At 47.3% G+C, this 18,504-nt stretch overlaps 3 protein-coding genes across 3 annotated transcripts; 1 reads left to right on the forward strand and 2 right to left on the reverse strand.

The window, feature by feature from the left end:
• Positions 1-1,309: 1,309 nt before the first annotated feature.
• On the reverse strand, positions 1,310-12,042 carry LOC139815223 (uncharacterized). Its single transcript, XM_071781988.1, has 2 exons — positions 11,559-12,042; positions 1,310-6,591 (listed from the first exon to the last, which is right to left on the reverse strand). The coding sequence occupies exon 2, from the start codon at positions 6,588-6,590 to the stop codon at positions 5,706-5,708; it is 885 nt and encodes a 294-aa protein (XP_071638089.1). The 5' UTR covers position 6,591; positions 11,559-12,042; the 3' UTR covers positions 1,310-5,705.
• Positions 12,043-12,392: 350 nt separating this feature from the next.
• LOC139814580 (uncharacterized) lies at positions 12,393-15,997 on the reverse strand. The gene is made up of 6 exons (XM_071780922.1): positions 15,737-15,997; positions 13,905-15,653; positions 13,633-13,818; positions 13,351-13,535; positions 13,152-13,261; positions 12,393-13,066 (listed from the first exon to the last, which is right to left on the reverse strand). The coding sequence occupies exons 1-6, from the start codon at positions 15,797-15,799 to the stop codon at positions 13,011-13,013; spliced, it is 2,349 nt and encodes a 782-aa protein (XP_071637023.1). The 5' UTR covers positions 15,800-15,997; the 3' UTR covers positions 12,393-13,010.
• A 598-nt stretch (positions 15,998-16,595) lies between these two features.
• Positions 16,596-18,478, forward strand: LOC139814489 (RNA-binding region-containing protein 3). The gene is made up of 5 exons (XM_071780765.1): positions 16,596-16,739; positions 16,873-17,352; positions 17,437-17,539; positions 17,609-18,224; positions 18,306-18,478. Exons 1-5 carry the CDS (start codon positions 16,731-16,733, stop codon positions 18,463-18,465), a joined length of 1,368 nt encoding a protein of 455 aa, XP_071636866.1. The 5' UTR covers positions 16,596-16,730; the 3' UTR covers positions 18,466-18,478.
• The last annotated feature ends 26 nt before the right edge of the window (positions 18,479-18,504 follow it).

Genomic DNA, 18,504 nt, shown 5'->3' on the forward strand with positions numbered 1-18,504 from the left:
CCGCTGGCATAGCACCAATCATCCTGATCAAACAAAAAGCCAACACTCTTTATGTATAACCGTTCTCGCGGGGAAGGAAATATCGTGGCAATTACATTATCGAGTTCCGTAAACATGACTTACCGGAATTAACTGACAGGACGCTGTATCTAATAGATACTGTCTATTAACGAAGTAACGTTTTAATCGAATTTAATATCGGTTTTTCGGTTATTACTAAAATTGCACACGCGAATACATTTATTAATTTATCTTTTTCGTACGTATTATTTAAGATTTCTCTCTCTCTCTCTCTCTCTTTCTCTCTCTCGTGAACGGAATATACGGTGGCTTAAAGAAGATATTTGCGCATTTCATCCTTTCGAGATAATTTAATTCGCGCGAGGTAGAAACACGTATGCGGTATTCAATAAGTGCTAGTAATGCGAATAAAAATATAAGATAAGAATACCTTGACGTATCTTTCGGCTTCAGAAAAATTATTCCAACAAGATCTGCAAATAATTCGACATCGAATTATTCCTTAAACAGCGAAATTTGGAGACACTACAAATTTACGTTTCATCTCTCTTTCGCGAGAACGTGGTCTGGAGAAATAATCAAATTAATCTCACTCTGTTACTAATTTTTGCCAATTTCATCGGTGTCTCGGAACTATTTCGAGAACACAGTTTTTGCGCGAATCACCAAAATATCCCCGAACCTCGCTATCGGCAGCGTCGAGTTATTTCTTATTGCGCGCCGACGGCGAGGTTTTCAATAACAAAAAAAAAAAAACAACAACACACACAACAAGCGTTATGAGAATAAACGCTTTTTGGTGGCGTCCTGCAGCCTGACACCGGTTACTTTTGCGCCAAACGCGCTATGAACTTTGGTGACCCCGGTTGACCTCGGGCCGGTCGATACGTCATTGCATCCGCCCTCCGGCCCGCAGTCGATGCAGCGAGGTTCCAGGAGGCCGTTCCGGGTAGAAAAAGAAAGAAAAAGAACAACGACTATTCAAGTTACGAAGTCTCGACGACGACGACGACTTTGCTGACTCTGCAGCGTTCCGCTTAACGAGACGAAACGGCAACTTCGACGCGCGTCCTCGCCCGGGGTAAAACTAATCGGCGAGATTCTTTCTCCACCCCGATTCGGAAACATCAATATGCACGAGACAATTCGAACGTACGACTGGGGGTCCGGAGCGAATAAAACCTCATGATAAATGGATAGAGTTATACGGTTGATAATGAATACGTAATTCGATTCGTCGGATGGAATGGCGGGGAGATTTTCTGTAACGTAGAAGAACAATCATTCGTTAAGAATGGAGCGTTTCATAAATATTTATTCTCGAAAAATTCGTGCATCAAGTTGTATATAAGTGGTACAATAGAGAAATCGCAATAAGAAAGGTTTTCTTTTTAAACTTCTATGGTAAAATTAACTACTGTAATAGTCGCAAAAAACAGCAGCGATGTAATAATAATAATTTTTACAATAAGTATAGTAATTACAACAACGGTTTTCCCTCTGTCGTATAACGACGGTCTTCGTGGCTTGGCTTCCTCCTTTCCGCGGGGCGGACCGAACGAACGGGGATGGGAGATAGCGGCATCGATTCGGTAACGAGATATACGATATAAACCGTATCCCTCCTGTCCGTCCCCCTATAATTCCAATCCCTTTCCGAGCAAATGTATCCTCGTGCGTCGTAGTAAATCTCGCGATAAATATAGTAATATCGCTAAATCGCTCCGCAAACAGATATACGCCCGTCGTTTTTCGCTTTACACCGTAACACCACCGTATACACCGCGTTTTCCGTTCGCGTGTCAATTACCATCGTGTCGATTGAACGTTCAACGTCAAAACGGAATGAATAGAAGCGGAATGTCGCTTTCTTCCCTCGATCCGCTCTCTCCACAATTCGTATATTCAAGTTTTCGGCAGGAGTTTAGAGGTGCGGGGAAAGGATTATTCGTCGAGATATATCCAGGAACAGGAAATTTGTTCGCCAAGTGAGCATTTCGGTTTTCGTTTCGTGCCATTGTAAGCACCGGCAATATACTTTCATCGTCGGAACTCCCGTTTCCGATATCGTCCACGTTCCTCTCGCGGAAGCGGGGAAACGGCGGTCCTTCGTTATCCTTAGCTACGGCTAATCGGCAGGATCATTCGCGGCGACGCGACGCGACGCGTGCGTGCGCGAGACGGATCTTTTTCCTATATCGTCGTTTAAAGACGCTCCGAGAGAGTCGCTTTGCAAAACTGATAATCAACGCGACGGCAATTAAAATCCATTTGCGTCTGCACGTACGGTGTCCCATTCTCAATTCGAAGTTTTTCTCCCTGCAGAAATGTCGGAGCGATAATTCTCGAGTTATTTTTAGTTATAATTAGCGACCGAAAAAAAAAAGAAAGATTCTCTTCAGCAAGTCCAAAGTTCAGAAAGCGAAATTTAATTTACGAGAAAGAGAGGGCTACATTTTTAACTTGGAGGAAGTTTAATAGAATCCTAAATCGATACGCTTAGGTGCGTAACGCTGAAGATTGAAAAGCTAAGTGATCTTTCGCGACGCTTTTCGAGAAAATGTCGAGGAGAGGTCGGCTCCTTCGACCAATCGAGGAATTTGTCGTTGAAAAATAACACGCGGCACACAAGTGGGACACCCTGTGCAAGTCAAGACCTAGCTCTAAAAGTGTTTCTCTCTAAAAAAAACTCTGATAAGTATGCGGACGCGAAACGAACGCGGCAATCAGATAATTCTATAGGCGGACTTGTCTTTTCCAAAGATGACCTCCCCTACGTGTCGAAATCGATACACGGCTTATGCACTTGTTTAAATATTAAAAAGTTTTGCAACCGATAAGCACGCGCGCGACGCTATATACGTAGAGTAATAAATTGTACCACTTATTTTGAGGACGTTCGTGTGTCTGTATCGTTCAAGCGGGACGTAACCGCCTGGAGAAGCAGACGTTCCTCCAGGCGGATAGGTTCCGCTTGAAAGGGAGATTCGTGTGCTCTGTAAATCTATCATGGTAAACAACGAAATTACAATCGAGATAGTACACGAGGAAATATAGTCTTTAGTTTTCAAGAAGACGTATATACTCTTAGACTTTAATTTTGCGAGAGAGACTTACACGCTATATATATATATATATACGTATATATGTATGTATTTGTATGTATATTATAAGATTAGTTCGCAATTTCAGCCTTTTAGTCGAGAAAAAACGAACGGACGACGCGGAGAACTCAGGGACCGAAAACGAAAAGCTATATACTTTTCCGACGTAACGGAGAAAGCACACGCGATCACAGAGATTCGGGGGGTAAACAATTTAATCGATCATCTATACATTCGCACGCGCGTCCAGTCGTTCGCACACAGGTACGAGGGGTGTGTGTGGGGGGGGGGGGGTGAAGAAGGGGACGAGGAATCAGACGGGTGCTCGTCGAGGCGAGATTATCGCCAAAGGAATACCGGAGTGCACATTACCAAAGGCACTTTTGCACGACGTTTAATTCGGAGTCGATTTAAGGGCGAATCCTGGGACTCGGGACACCGAGAGCGATCTGGTCTGATCTGAGAACACGGTCTCTCATCCGGACTCGATCTCCCTCTTCCAGCGAGTCTTTTTTTCATGACTCTTGATGGAGCAATTTCCCAATTTGCCCCAATTTATCCCAATTTGTTCCTAATGTTAATTACGCGCGCCAACCGGCTCCGATTTAATCGTAATGAATTTCGCCCCTTCTATTCGCGCCTGTCACCCCCTCACGGTCTGTCTATTTCTCTCTATATATCCCTTTCGCCACAATCTTCCACGCATGTGCTCTCTCTCTCTCTCTCTCTCTCTCTCTCTCTCTCTCTCTCTCTCTCTTGCATTCTTAAATTTGCAAAAGGCGTAAAAAATTGTAATTACGTACAATTAAATACACAGTGGAAACGTTCCGTTAATTAAGAAATAATCGGAGCGCCACGCGATGGCGATAAAAACAGCACGCATTGCATAATTACGCGGCATGCATGCATGGGTCGTATATAGTGATATACTGTAATGTATATACGGAGCACACACCCACACACGCGCGCACAATACCGCTCGAAAGAAGCTTTTAGCTTTTCAATAAATTCATCTGACATGTAAGACGTGTATAAGACGATTAACTTCTCTTCTTAGGATCACAGAACAGTAGCGCCCGAGCATAACGATATTTCATTTTGAAGAGAGATTTCCGGGAACGCGAACGAATAGCGACCGCGGCGCGGTTCTCCATCGTGCGATTATTGCCTTCGCCAATTCAAGTCGAGTGATATGAATTCACACACGTAACACGCGCGCACACACGCGACACATCCCAAAGAGAGAATTGCGCGCGCGCGACCTCGTTCACCGCCCCCGGCGGATCTCGCCGACTAAAGCTAGTACGATGTGTTTTACGTGTAAATAAATGCTTAATATATTATAAAAAGGAATATAGCACATTACAAATTATCGGCTAGCTTAACAATACTGCTGCGCCAACAGTCGCTGGACGAATAGTTGCACGTCTTCCTGGCGTACACGCTGAAATTCGCCGTGCATATGCGCGTATATGCACGTCAATCGTATTTTTTCGAAGTTAGAGAGAGTATAGTCCCATATATATTAGCGCTAATTGTAAGATATATCGAAATCAAATTTCGGAATGTCGTCGTACGCTATTCTTCCTCTAGAGACCTTATTTTCGATTCGCATCGCACGTTAATGCATAAACTCTTTCAGCCTCCGACGTACAGCTGTATGCGCGATATTAAATGTAACGATATGAGTAAATAACTTTCTCCATCTTTTTAATGAAATCAACCGCTTCGAACGGTGTTCAATTAATGATTAAAGTAAAGAAATATACTCTGATTGCATTTCTATGAAGAATAAATGTAATTTAAATCAACATGTATATCTCTCTTTAAATGTCTCGATATTCAGAAATTAGGGAATGAGAGAATCGAACTTAAAACAAGTAAAAAGTGCATAGAGGATTACCGTAATACACGCCGTCGCTTGTATGCCTAATAGATTTTCCTTTTAAGTAGAAACGATTATTTTTAATCGGGTTATTTATCGAGTACTTCTCAATATATATATATATAGAATAACACCAAAGTCGTTTCGCAAAGTTGTGCCTCATTCTACGATATAATCTTCACGGCTAGTCTTCTTGGTCCTTGAATTCGATTCTTCGGTTCCCTACCTTGTCAAACGTGTTGTACGAATGTACGTTTAGTGTTTGTGATTATGTGTGTATGATTATCGAAAGTTTCGCTTCTCAAGCTTCCCTCGAGTTTCCCCCCCTCGGAAGAAACGACCGGATATCGCGACGCGCGTTTCGGCTCGCAAGTACCGAGGATCGTCGCGGAAAAGTCGCTGCTTGATTTGCGCGGAAATTTCGTCTTTCCGAAGTCCGTGCTGGTTCAGACTATCTTGCAGCTTCGCCTCGCTTCGCTCTTCTTCGCGTTGCGTTTCCTCGCAATTTCGTTGCCCGTTGTACGATCCAGGGGACACGGGAATGTATACGTCGACAGTGGAAATTCACTCCCAAGAATACCGCGGTCGGAAGACGCCATAGATAAAATGGCTGGATGAAAAAGCGAGCTTTGTCGCACCGTCGCGTTATCCGCTTGTCGCGTCGCTCCCTTTCATCTCTCTCGAGCCTATATCGTCTAGATCTTGGAGACGTAAGGCCGGTGAACCTGCTGCGGGTTCCCGTTCTGCTTCGAGTATCGCGCGTTCTGCAGCAGCTCCCGGGTCTCGCTGGGCGAGCCCGGGCTGAGGCTGTTGGTGGTCGAGGTTTCGACGCGGTCGCTGATAATCTCCTCCTCGGTGATCTGCTCGAGATAGAGCGCCGATTGGACCGCCGACTGATTGTCACCGTTGATCGCGGCCTGCGGCGTGTACGCCGGCGGCGGGCTCCGTCGCGGCGAGCCGCCGCTTCCGTTGACCTTGTCGTCGTCCTTAATCTCGAGGGAGGTGTCCGACGACTCCTGCTTCATCTGCTTCGCTCGTCTGCCGTGGCGGGTGGTCAGCCCGCCGGTCTCCACGTCCCGCTCCAATCGGTGGCCGGATCGCGATCTGGTGAGCTGCCGTTGAACGTACTCCTCGAGATCGTCCTCCTCCTTCTTGGCGATGACGCGATTCAGGACGATGAGAAAGACGCCGACGATGATCGCGAACAGGCCGACGGCGACGAGCTCGTTCCACCAGCCGCCGGATGACTTGGTGCCCCAGTGAGCGAGGTCGCCCGGCAGCAGACCGCTCACCAACAGAAAACCCCCCAGCACCAGGAACACCACGCCGATGTGCAGCATCCCGATCGAGGTGACCACCTTCGTGTCCAGCATAGCCTGGCCGGACGCACGCCCGCCGGCATGCGCGCTCTTGTGATGCCTGCCATGGTGGTCCAGCGATCCGGTCGAGGCCCTAGGCGACGTCAGGCCGCTTTCGCCCGATTGCGCGCTATAACGACGTTCGCGCGCGCGACGCTGCTCGTCCCGGCGCATTCGCTGACGCTTGATGGCCAGCGCCGAGTGTAATCCAACCGCGTGCATCCTGCAACACCGCAAAGACAACCCTTTGGCTCAGTCAATCCCGCTAGTCAGTCTCTCCCCCGCGGCGAATTTCAACCCCCGTTTCGCGTCGTCGCGAGATCGTTTCTTTCGCTTTCTTTCTTTTTTTTTCTCTCCGACGATTCGTTATCAACGAGAAGCACACGCCACCCCGGCCGGCTCGGCCGGTGGCGCGGGACGATCTCGCGACGTCGCGATCTAATCGATCGAAAAAGCCAAGAGGGAAAGAAAAATGCCAGAATCAGTCCCATCGTGAAATTACGTTATTGTGAAGCACGCGAGGTGTCGATAAAGCGGTCTACGTGCCTGCTCGCTCGCGAGCAATGTGGCCGAACAACTGAATACGCGCAATCGCGTATATACATATACTACGGCAATTAATCAATCAATCGACACCACTACTTCGCAGCCAACGCGAGCGAAGGAATATTCGCGCTGGGGGGGGACTTGAAGATGCGTTTCTAATTGCCTCTAATTGCATTCTCATTTAGCTCCCGACATTTAGCCCCCTCCCGCACCTCCCCCCACCCCCCGCGTACCGCTCTGGCAAACTCGTCTCAGCACTAATTGGCTATCTCTAAATTCATCTAAATGCCTACAGGATCTATTTACAGGGTTTTACAGGATGCACTGCGATGGAATTATCACGCGTGTCAAAGCGATCGGCGATGGCTTGCGGACGCGCGCGCGCGCATTTTCGGTCATCTGCGAAATAATATCTTCGACTCTCCGTCGACGCGCGTATCTCGTCTTTTTAAGGGCTGCCGACCGGCCCTCCTCTCGTTTTGCGTTATCCGCCCTCTCCGTTCGGTCGGAAAGAGCCGTTCGTATGTATATCGCAAGCTCGTCAATATATACATATATCCAATGATACGTGATATGAGCTTGTAAGCAAATAGCTCGCCGTTTCTTCTACCTTTCGCCAGATATTTCATAACTACTTCTCTCCCTGCTCCCTATATCCTTTCGTTTTTCCAGGTTGTCGGCGAGAGTTAAGCTCTCCTATTTTAACGAACTATTTTGAGAAAGAATGGTTTTGTCGCCACCAGAGACGTAGCTGCGTACATAATTCATATGCGAAACGAACCATTCAGCGGAGAAAAAGCAATTTTCTAGTTGTTCCTATTTCAGGAACTAAGGAAGTGTAGGATAATAGTTTGATAGATCGTCGCATCGAAGCCACGGATATTCGCGCGATCCATAAAATGAGGCACTCCGTTTAATGAAGCGAACGGAGGTAACTTTGCGAAATTATGTTCCTTCCCTGCTGTGCACATGTCCTTAATTTAAAAAAATATTTAAAAAAAAGACGTATTTTTTTACCTGACGCGATACGACTCGGTCACTTTCTCGTTCCCCTTCGAGTTTTCACGATCACCGGCAAAAGTACAACGGCGGAAAGTCGAGCGTTTCTCGCGGGATTCAGCGGCGAAAAGCGAAAAAGTCGACGAGAAGGAGACGCGTATATACGTGATCGGCATCCAGACGACGGAAAACTTTTACGTCGCACGGGACAAAACTTGGCACCGTGTCGAAGGGTACTCGGAGTCGATCCGAGGGTACTTCATACGTTCGATACTTCGAGCTGCATTTCGGTGGTGTTACTTCTCTCTTTTTTTTTTATTTTCTCCTCCTCCGAGCCGCTCCCTCACGCGTAAAAATGCACGCGAGAGGCATCGCGAAATGCCTACACGTCTCATGTCGTATGCGTTACTTTATTTATACGCGTAATGAGACACACGTTCCTCGTAAAAGGGCATGTCGCGCGGTAATCGGATACTCTTTGTGGGACGCGATGCCCCCCCGCTGTGCCCTTTGGCACCGACATCCGGCTCGCAAGACTGAGGATACGAGGCGGGAAGGAATCATCGGGATAAAAGCGGTCTTTCCGGCCGAGAAGCCGAGAAGCCCCCCCGTTATTTCACGTCGCTTTACGAGACGCTCGTTCGCCGTTTCGTTGTCGGCGAAATCCAACTCCTCGTCTTCAGTCTCTTTCGCGACGCGCGCGGCAACTTAGACGCAGCTCCCGTTTATTGAAACGAGGGATCGATATCGACGAGGAGCGGTGGGATCGATGAGGGGTCGGGCCGCGGGATCCCGCGTCCCCTCGTGTATCACGGGGAAAAATCTCAAGGATGACTCCGCGGATGCTCCTTCGTTTTACGATCACAATGCGCGGCGCCGCGAAAGCGTTTCCTGCCCCACGATCAATAAAACCATCCCCCATACCCCTTGCAGAACGCAAACGCGAAGTACACACGAGGACACGAGATAGTGGCGGTGTGCACTATGTACACCGTGTGAGCCACGCATGTGTGCTGCGAGAAAGCCCACGCCACGAGAAACAACGCTTCGCAACCCTACCTGTCCCACCCCACCCCTCTCTCCGTCACCCGCTTCAGAAAAAAAGGTGAAAATTAAGGCGAGGTTAATTTCCCGCGACGAATCGACCGGGTTTTTTTTTGGGCGACACGCAAAAGTGGGATGGAGGAACGTCGCAGGAGAAAAGAATAGCGAAGAAGGAGGAGCAGAAGGAGGAGGAGGAAAGGAGAGAAAATGTATTTATCGTTCCGCAAGAAAGGCTGACGGAACAACGAGAGTCGCGCAAAGTGCTGGGCAAATATATTGATACAAAGTTAAGAGTAAAGTAAACCGAGGGGGAAGGGGGACTCTGGCCGACGGGGCGCCAGTTAAGTAGCGAATTAAGCACCCTGCTCTCGAATTGTCGCGGAAAGTTTCGCGGGAACGAGGTAGTGCCCCCCGCGCGTATCTGATTCACAGCCACGCAGATGAAACCGGAATATTACATTAATGGGAAGGCGACACTTTTCCCCATCGATCCCTCGGAGACCCTCACGTAAAAACGCTTCGTGACTAACACTCCCCGGCGTTCTAATTACGCACGCTTTCGCATCGCGTTCGCCATCCATTAGCGCCCTTCGTCTAACGTTTCGCAATTTCGTAACTCTTTCGAGGGAAAGAGGTAAAATCGTGTGTGTGCGAGAGAGAGAGAGAGAGAGAGAGAGAGAGAGAGAGAGAGAGAGAGAGAGAGAGACTTGTCAGCTGGTCGTTTTCCTTTTTTCATCACGCGACTCAACGCTGATGACGGCTCGCCCATTTCGGGGCCTGCCATTTCGGGCGAAATTATCGCGGACGCCCATATTTCGCCCGTCCCGCTTTTATTGTCGTCGCGTCTGGCACCCCGCCAAACGCGCGGAGCAGTTGGCTGCCGTTTTGCGAGCGAGCCGCGGTCTAGACTTGTCGAAACTCGGCGGGATTTATAACGCAAACATTAGGCACGCGAGACAGCGGGCACGCGGAGAACGCGTTCCCGTTTGTTTGTTTCGTTTACATCCGCAGGACCGCGATTTATAATTCGCGAGCCAGCGGGTCGCGCGTCCTTGCCAAAACGGATATACGACTCTCGAACGTGACGCATATTCGCGGAACGCGTATCCGGGACGCCGAGACGTCGGGGCGAGGATGATTCGACGTACCCCTCGTTCGATCGCGAATAAACGTCGCCGGAGTCACGCGCTTCGCCGCGCACCACGACAGCCCATTCCGCAGTCATCGACCGATACGTGTTTACGTTTCGCGCAAAAAGAGGCTGGAGCGTCGCGCGCTCATCGGAAAATCCGCCGGGCTCTCTCAACCCACCCGTGGGGTTATTTTTCTTGGCAAAATAAAAAAAAACAGACTGTCTGCCAAGACCAGAAGACCGGCCGCTTCCTCCTCCAACGTGAAAAAGGGGAGAGACCGCGCGTCTTTCCGATAACGATGCGAAAATAAATGTCCGAGATCCGCAACGAGAACGAATAATTCCAACATTTAATCGACACGATCGATTATATATAAGACCGCTAGTTCGATCGGTTCTCCAAACGATCCCGCTTCCCCGCGTAACCCAGACAAAATCGGGACGAGACGTCTTAAAGACATCTTTAAGACGTCTTTATGACACGATGATGTAAAAGATTTTGGATATGGTACTATCTGGGGGGAAGGGGGAGGGAGAGGGCCGCGCAAAGTCGGTCATCGGATCATTTCCGTTCCTACGGTGTCGAACAGGTAACCTGTTGCCAGACACGAACACATCTACGTGTAATAATGCCGGGCGAAACGGTGTGCGGCCGTCCGCGCGCGATCGATGATAAAACTGTACGAGCTCAACGAGCTGCTGCAGGCTGCTGCGCTGGTGTTGCTGCTGAGCTGCTCGGCGGAGCGGAACCGCTAAATGACGATTAGGGGGCTCGTCGGACGCGAATTCGCGCGGAAAATTCTCCTCGAACGGCGAAACGGACAGCGGACGTCGGGCTCGCGTTCAGGGTAGGGGGGGAGAGAGAGGAAGACCCCCGTCGCAGCACACCGCTATAAATATCGCGTAACGCGGGGGAAGAAAAGAAAAAGGGGAGAACGGATGGGGAAGGTCGGACGACGGTGGATGGAGCGCGAAAAAGGGAATTGCGTATGCCGCTGAAACGCGGCCGCGTCTACGCCATAAGGGGATTAAAATACCGCCGCGGCCGCGGCCGCGGCGCCCACCGCGTGCGCGAATCGTCCCGCCCGATTCCATCATCCTCTCCGTCTCTCGGAATAGACTTTTCGCGAGATGGACGTGACGCGCGAGAGCGATTCGCGAAATTTATGTGACGCGCGCGCGGTTCTCCTGTATGTTTTGGGAACGGAATGGGACCACCGCGTATACCCTCGACGGACGCGAGCGTTTATTTATTTTGCGCGCTTGCTTTCAGCCCCTGTCGATCGCGAGGGAGAGAAGAAGGACGCGCGTGACGCGTCTCTCCTCGCGCGTACGCGCGCGCTGCGCCTTTCGCAGCGAAATTGAATAATGAAAATAAAGAGAGAGAGAGAGAAAAAAAAAGAAAATAAGCTTCGGCGAGAGAGAAGTCTCTGCGAGATCGAAGGGAGTTGCGGAAAAGCGAAGTTTACCTGACTGTCGGCGGAGCTCTGGCTCTCCTCCTGCGAAGAAAAACGGGCGAGTCCGTCCGCGCCGCCGATGACGCCTCACGCCATGAAACTTCCCTCCCGATGGCGAAGCGTCTCTCCCCCTCGAATTAGAAAATCGCTGCGGGACTGCCGCTCCGCTTCTTCGCCTCCTCCCCCGCCGCCGTTTTTCCTTCTTTCCCTTCCGCGCGAGAAGGCCCTCGCGGAAATCGTTACATCTTCCACGGGGAACCGCGCTCTTCCCTCAACGTCGCCAGGGTTGTCGGCAACGCGCGGCGACTACCCTCGCGCTCTCCCGTTCCGTTTCCTTCTACCCTTCGCGTCGTCGCCACCCTTCTCTCTGCGAGGTATGAATTTTCGCGCGCGCACCCGCCGTTGCCGCCGCGAGAGACCGTGGACGAGTGAAGCGGGCCTCCAATGTTGTACTAAATACGAGCGTGCGAGCCGGAGGACACGCCTCTGCCCGACATGGCGCAGACTCGGGTTCCGCGCTCTGCTCTGCGGAACGGCGAACGGAAACACCCGCAGGGGGCCCTCGACTCCGCCGAGAATACTCGATACGCGCTGATGCGCGCAAGTCATCCGCGCTCGGCTCGAGACGTAATCCTCCGAAGTGTGTCATCATGAAGCGGGATCGCGGATACTCGTAATGAGGACAAACGGCCGGAGCGATCGAGAGATTTTTCTCCCTTTAAATCGCAACGGCCGAATAACGATAGACGGTCTACGAAGGTGGACCGGATACCTCGTACGTGACAATTCGAATGACGCGGCGTGGGGGATGACGCAAGGGGGGCAGCAATTCGTACAGCACCACGATTCAACATAAAAAGAGCAGCATTCTTTATTAGAGAGAGGATTATCCTCATAATTAATCTCCCGACAATAAAATCAATTTATCGTCTGTATATTTTGCTTTGGCGTAATAAATCTTCGTTTTGGCTTCAATAAATCGAAAATAGGAAGCGATATATATATTGAATATAAACGTATCACAGATAAGTGTCATGTATCAGTCAAGAGAAATGCGATAATAAAGTAAAATGTACCAATGCCGGGACGCTCAAGACCTATGTCCGCACACCTTTATCATTTTAGTTTTTAAATAAGTATAACGAGTTAAAATCAATAAAAACATAATGCGAGAAAAATATTTTTATCTTGAATTCTCTTTGATTTTAATTCGCGTTATAGACTTATTTAAGGATTAAAACGATAAAAATGTCCAGACATAGGTACGTGTCCAGAGATTGGTACCTTGATATAAAATAAATTGATCAGAAGAACTAGGCACTAGTGCGCTTCTTGAAGGCAGGAGTAGCTAACGCGAACCGCTTCAAATGATATAATCCGTCATACTCCGCGCGTGTAGATTCCGCTTTCTCGCAGTGAAATTGACGGTGTCGCTTAATCAACGTCGTAAGGCACTCTGTCTCGTCATCGCCACGGCTTCCGTACGGCTCCCGTGCTCGTGCTTCTCCTGATACCCTGATCTGCAATACAAAAATATATCTGCCTTTAAATTCACCCGTTTACAGGAAATTAAGCACGTAACCAAAGTATATGCAGAAAGCTTACGCAATGGATTTGGCGACATAAGTCTGTCTCTCATATCCGAGGCCCACGTTTGACACCTAGACCTAACGGGGTTCCTTTTGACGACCAACGGTCGGTGGTACTTCGCCATTCTAAACAATAACAAAGGCACAATTGTCAATATAATATATACAATATAAAATAGACGGAACGCAACAATGAGAAAAGGAGCTACGCTTACGTGGACTCGAATTCCTTCAGATTCTTTCTGGCTAAAGTCTTCTGAGTGGCGAACGAGTACGATCGAGCGGAAGTCGGGCGTCCCGCTCGAGACTCCTTGATTTCGCGATCCTGCGCGATTACTTTCATTCTTTTCGTCGGCGACTGGGCGAATAATTCCACTATATTCATGGACGCCGCGTCACACTTGAAAACGATAAATCGTTTAATTGTTATGCGACCAAAAATCTCTAAATACAAACAGTGAAATAATTTTATAAGTTAAGGAACAAGTGTAATTTACCTGCAACTGGAGACGATGAAGGAAGTCCACCTCCGCCGAGTTTAAGGGCGCGTCAACGTGTAACTTGAGCATACATTGCAACGCCTCCTTATATATCTTTTTCAACGTGATAACGCGCTCGGTCCGCATTAATCTACGCACTAAGTAACCACGTGTGTAAGCGTTGATGATATTCACCGCCCGTACCTACACAGTAACATAATTTTAATGAGTTTCTCAACAACGAAACATTGAAATACGTTAGAAAAATCATAAATGTTAAAAGTACTCACGTGTTTATCGTGATATGCCGTGGTGTCCAGCACCGGTACATGCGTGGTATTGCTATCCAAGGGAAATAACTGCCGGCTCACGTTGGAATTCCTACATACAATAAGATCGCGCGACTCGCAACTGCTGCTATCGTCATTACCGTTATTATTGATATTGTTGTTGTTGTTATTATTATTATACGCGGTATCGCATAAACTCACTTTTCTCGTAAAGTCGAAATCGAGAGCCGGAGAATTGTCCGCGGTAAAGGACTGATGTTTAAGCAGATATAAATTTCTCGGAGAGAGGTAATCCAACGGACATACGATCACTCGATTCGCCAACGGTAATTTAACATTACGATGCGCTTCCATCGGTACATTGCCGGGAGAATTTATGTTCGACTGCTGCCTTGCCTCGTTGCTCGACAACGATCGATTCGACGTAGCGTTCGATGCGTTCGCTTGACGCGGACCTCCGGAGGCACACTTTCGTATCTCGGCCAACAAGAGCATCTGTTGCTTCTGGAATTCCGCTTGCAGCAGCGATTGCTCTTTCCGCTGACGGTATATCAGCTCCATCATCTGCTTCTTGTGCATCTCCTCGATCTCTTTGTAGACCATCAAGAGCTTATCCGGCGTGGAAGACTTCGTTTTGACATTTGAATCGCGATGTTCTGTGATACTTTCTTTTTTACTACGCTGCTTCTCATCTACGCGAGACAACTGAATTTTAGGACTATTCGTATCTTCAGCGCACTCTCTACTCGATAAATTTGATACGCTGGTGTCACTGTCCCTCTCTGATATGTCTAAGGAACTTTGCTTCTTAAAATCTGCATTAGATCTACGATTATGTTTAGTTGGCATGGCGTCCGATCTACACGCATCTTCAACGATTATCCCTTTAGTAGAACTAGTAGATTTGATTTCTTGACGTGATTCTGTCGAACTATCGGATTCTCTATGCTGAGGAGTTGATTTTTTTGCTGTACCTTCCGATTTACTTAAAGCTTCAACACCTTCTGCCACAAATTGTTTATTTTCCCACTCCACCTTAGGCTGCGCAATGTTCCATTGTTTTCGTTGCGATACATCAGTGGTACGTGTGGGAACGTAGTTTTCGTCAGTTAATTCTGTATGCATGTGAGCGAGCAACATGGGACTGGGTGTATCCAATACGTAAGAACCTTGACGTGACAATTTAGGTGGATCTTCAGTTTCTTTGGAAACCCCTATGGAAGAAGAGGTATCTTCCTCATCGTTACTTAACGTTATGGGAACTATGTCCAGCGTTCTGGGCACCTCGGGCTTCCAACTCTCTGCTAACGTCACATCTTCGTCTGGCGTCGCCACCTCTATTGCATCGATACATTTATTATGATCAGTCGCAGCAGCTATAGGTTTTGAATCGTTAACAGTGTTGTTCGTTAAACAAACTTGAAATTGCGAATGCTGTACGTCCGATATGGGGGACTGGATATCGTGATCATCTCCAGTTTCGACAGCATCTTGCGGCTTGACAATGGTCGTTTTGGAATGCGAGTCGCTGTTGTTGGTGTCGATGCTGGTAGCGACGTCACGGCTGGACACGTCGCTGTCCGAACTGTATCTGATACTCCTTATTTCATCTACTGGCTCCGTTATGTCAGCCTGCACGTATTTATCTCGAATGACGCGTTTAACGAGCTGTCTATCCCTCAAGTTCTCCTCCACTTTGACCGCCAGAGACCTGTAACGTCTCATTTCCTCCTTGAGGGTGTCGGTCATCTGAGAACGGCGTAATATTAACATAAAGCGATTCTGTACAACAGAAATAATAAAGCAGCGTTGGTTAACGAGTAGGTACTTACTAGCGGTGGGAGAACAGGTATCCCGTTTATTTTGATACAAGAGGTATAAAATTCCGACTGCATGTCTCACGTGCGATCTCGAGGATATACTTTGCCGCAATCCACTACTGTCCCTGTAAGAATGCGATCCAATTGTCGCTTCCTTTTCACTTCCTTTCTTCAAGACTGCTCTCTTTTCAAACTTTCACGCGAAACTTTCCTGTCATTTAAATACTCAAAATGCGATGGCGATTACCTAACCTAACCTAACCAAGGAAATGAAATGCACGGAATATTATACGTTCCAAGACTTGGCGTCGAGGACGCTTTCGCGATAAGAAATGGCTGCTTCCGGTTAGAACGCGTCTAGACATCTCGTATCTCTTGGCTGTCAGTTAAAGAAGAATCCGCTAATATCGACACCACATTATTAAAAATCATCTTATGTGGGCCAGAAGATAATTAAAAGGCACAAGCATTACTAATTGGCAAATAAAATTTTGTCTATCATCAATAACAATAATTGTACCTAATAAAAGTGTACTTTATTAAATATACTAAATATAAAATTATTCAAAATTATTGTCATTACGAAATATTTTATATGTATTAAATTATTACTGAGTTATCAAACAATTCTTAATTCTTCTTTCTATTTGTATATTAATAAAAAAAATATATATAATCTTTAAATTTACAGTCAGGGTGTATGAATGGACGCGTTCAGCAGACCAAGCCGCTTAGTAGCAGTCGAACGTGATTGGCTCTTACTTTTAGAACCAACCAATCAACGTAGACTGTTGATAAGACGAACTCAACAGTTGTGTCTGCTGAACGCGGTCAACAATAGACGTGACACGTGACACATGCGAATTGCGAACCGGAAGTAGCCGGTTTCAAACGTGACAGCATCCATGCCGCACTTTGTTTACATTTCGTCGGAGTTGTTTGATAACATCTCGAGTGAAGACTACTTCTGTTTTTATTGAAAGTGCAACAGAAAATATCATCGAAAATGATTCCAGTAAATAATATTTTATACAGCATTATTAAATCGATTGAAAGCTCAAGCTTTAATTTTTATAAATCAAAATTACGTTTCTAACCTCAAATAGATACATTTAATTCTATATCGAGTTTCCCGATGTATTTTCTAGGCGTGCGACACGCTGAGGATTCTTCATTTGCCCCCGCAACTTTCTGACGAGCGGCGCGATGAATTATTGCAGAAATATGGCGCGACCAAGACCAGAACGGTACGACCGTTCGGCAGGTACACCGTCACCTACGCCAAATTCCCGTCCCAACAATTGGCGTCGGAAGCACTGCTGCGCCTGCATCAGTTAAATGTCAGAGGGCAATATCTAACGGTCGAGTATGCCAAGAGATCTGTACCCGCTGAGCTCTCGGAGCAAGACATCGAACGCAAAGCGCCGACGAGTAGCGACGTGAAACCAGAGGCCGTCAGCAAGTCTCACGTCCAGGCATTCCTGCGAAAATTGAACAATTGGACGATGAGTCACGAGTTCAGTCAGTCGCCGCCGCCAAACATAAGATACAAATACCTGACGCCGACGAGAAGTACATTGATAAGGATAGCCGTACAGTTGTTGACTCAGCCAGCTTTCTACACGCAGGTAAAACCGTTGGGTTTTCGTTACGACATTCTATTTTAATAGAATTTTAATCGGCAACATTACAGCTGTTGCATGTATGCGTAGGTGTTGCATTTGATGAATAAGATGAATCTACCTCCTCCCTTTGAAGAATTGGATGCGGAATTTCCTATGCTCAGGGAAGTGTACGATATGGAGAAGTACAAAGGTATGTAATAACGAAATTATGAATAACGATCGACAGTGATTAAATGAATATAGCGTTCTTTCTTTTTAGATATATTTCACGAGCGCGTGGACGAAAGAGAAATGGAGGAAGAGGAGTCCGAGTTGGAATCAGATGGGGAAGATAATGTCCGACCCCTAGAAGTTATCCCTGTTAAGAGAAAACGACCGCAATCTACGAAGCGTTTGAAAATTCCAAAGTTCGTGAATCCTGCCAAAAACATCGTGACTCCCTCGTCCTCGCAAAAAGTGCTCAAACCGGAAGATATGTTCGAATCCGTTCAACGCGGGGAGACTAAAAATCTCAAGATCGAATTGAAAACTCTGGACAAGTCGCTGGAGGCAACAGCTGCTAATCAAGACAGCACCGTGGCCGTGGACGGCGGATTCGGTTTAATATTCCCGGCTAATAAAGCTCCCGAGGACGCCAAAGATAGTGAGGAGAATGCAGAAACGCAGAAAAATAAGTTTATAACTTCCGAAGAATTGGCGGCTAATAAGATCTCCGCTAACGATCAGAGATTGCTTCCCGTGTTCAAGAATTATCATCCGGGCAAGCCTTCGAATCGCCTCTACATAAAGAATCTCGCGAAGCAAGTGGAAGCGAAGGATCTACATTACATTTATCAAAGATACGTTATCGCCGGATTGAAAGATTCCGAGAATGAGTGAGTACTTTGCTGGCATTTTACTATTGCAATATGCGATTTATATGCTATCTCATAATGTATATTTATTAATATCTGCAGGTACGACGTACGTCTCATGCAAGAAGGAAGAATGAAGGGGCAAGCCTTTGTCACTTTACAAAATGATGTACAGGCAAAAATGGCTCTCGAAGAAACGAATGGATATATATTAAAAGATAAGCCTATAGTTGTGCAATTTGCCAAAAGTATTAAAAGTTGAACTTTTGCTTTAATTTAATTTTAATTTATTTCGTTAGAT

This window comes from Temnothorax longispinosus, chromosome 6 (assembly GCF_030848805.1).
Source record: "Temnothorax longispinosus isolate EJ_2023e chromosome 6, Tlon_JGU_v1, whole genome shotgun sequence".
NCBI lineage: Eukaryota > Metazoa > Arthropoda > Insecta > Hymenoptera > Formicidae > Temnothorax > Temnothorax longispinosus.

Coding starts and splice junctions, on each gene's coding strand:
- LOC139815223 (XM_071781988.1), bottom strand. CDS start 6,590: ATGCACGCGGTTGGATTACACTCGGCGCTGGCCATCAAGCGTCAGCGA.
- LOC139814580 (XM_071780922.1), bottom strand. CDS start 15,799: ATGCAGTCGGAATTTTATACCTCTTGTATCAAAATAAACGGGATACCT. Junction 15,654..15,736: donor TACCTGTTCTCCCACCGCTA/GTAAGTACCTAC, acceptor CGCCGTTCTCAG/ATGACCGACACCCTCAAGGA. Junction 13,262..13,350: donor CTGAAGGAATTCGAGTCCAC/GTAAGCGTAGCT, acceptor GTTATTGTTTAG/AATGGCGAAGTACCACCGAC.
- LOC139814489 (XM_071780765.1), top strand. Junction 17,353..17,436: donor AGCCAGCTTTCTACACGCAG/GTAAAACCGTTG, acceptor ATGTATGCGTAG/GTGTTGCATTTGATGAATAA. Junction 17,540..17,608: donor CGATATGGAGAAGTACAAAG/GTATGTAATAAC, acceptor CTTTCTTTTTAG/ATATATTTCACGAGCGCGTG.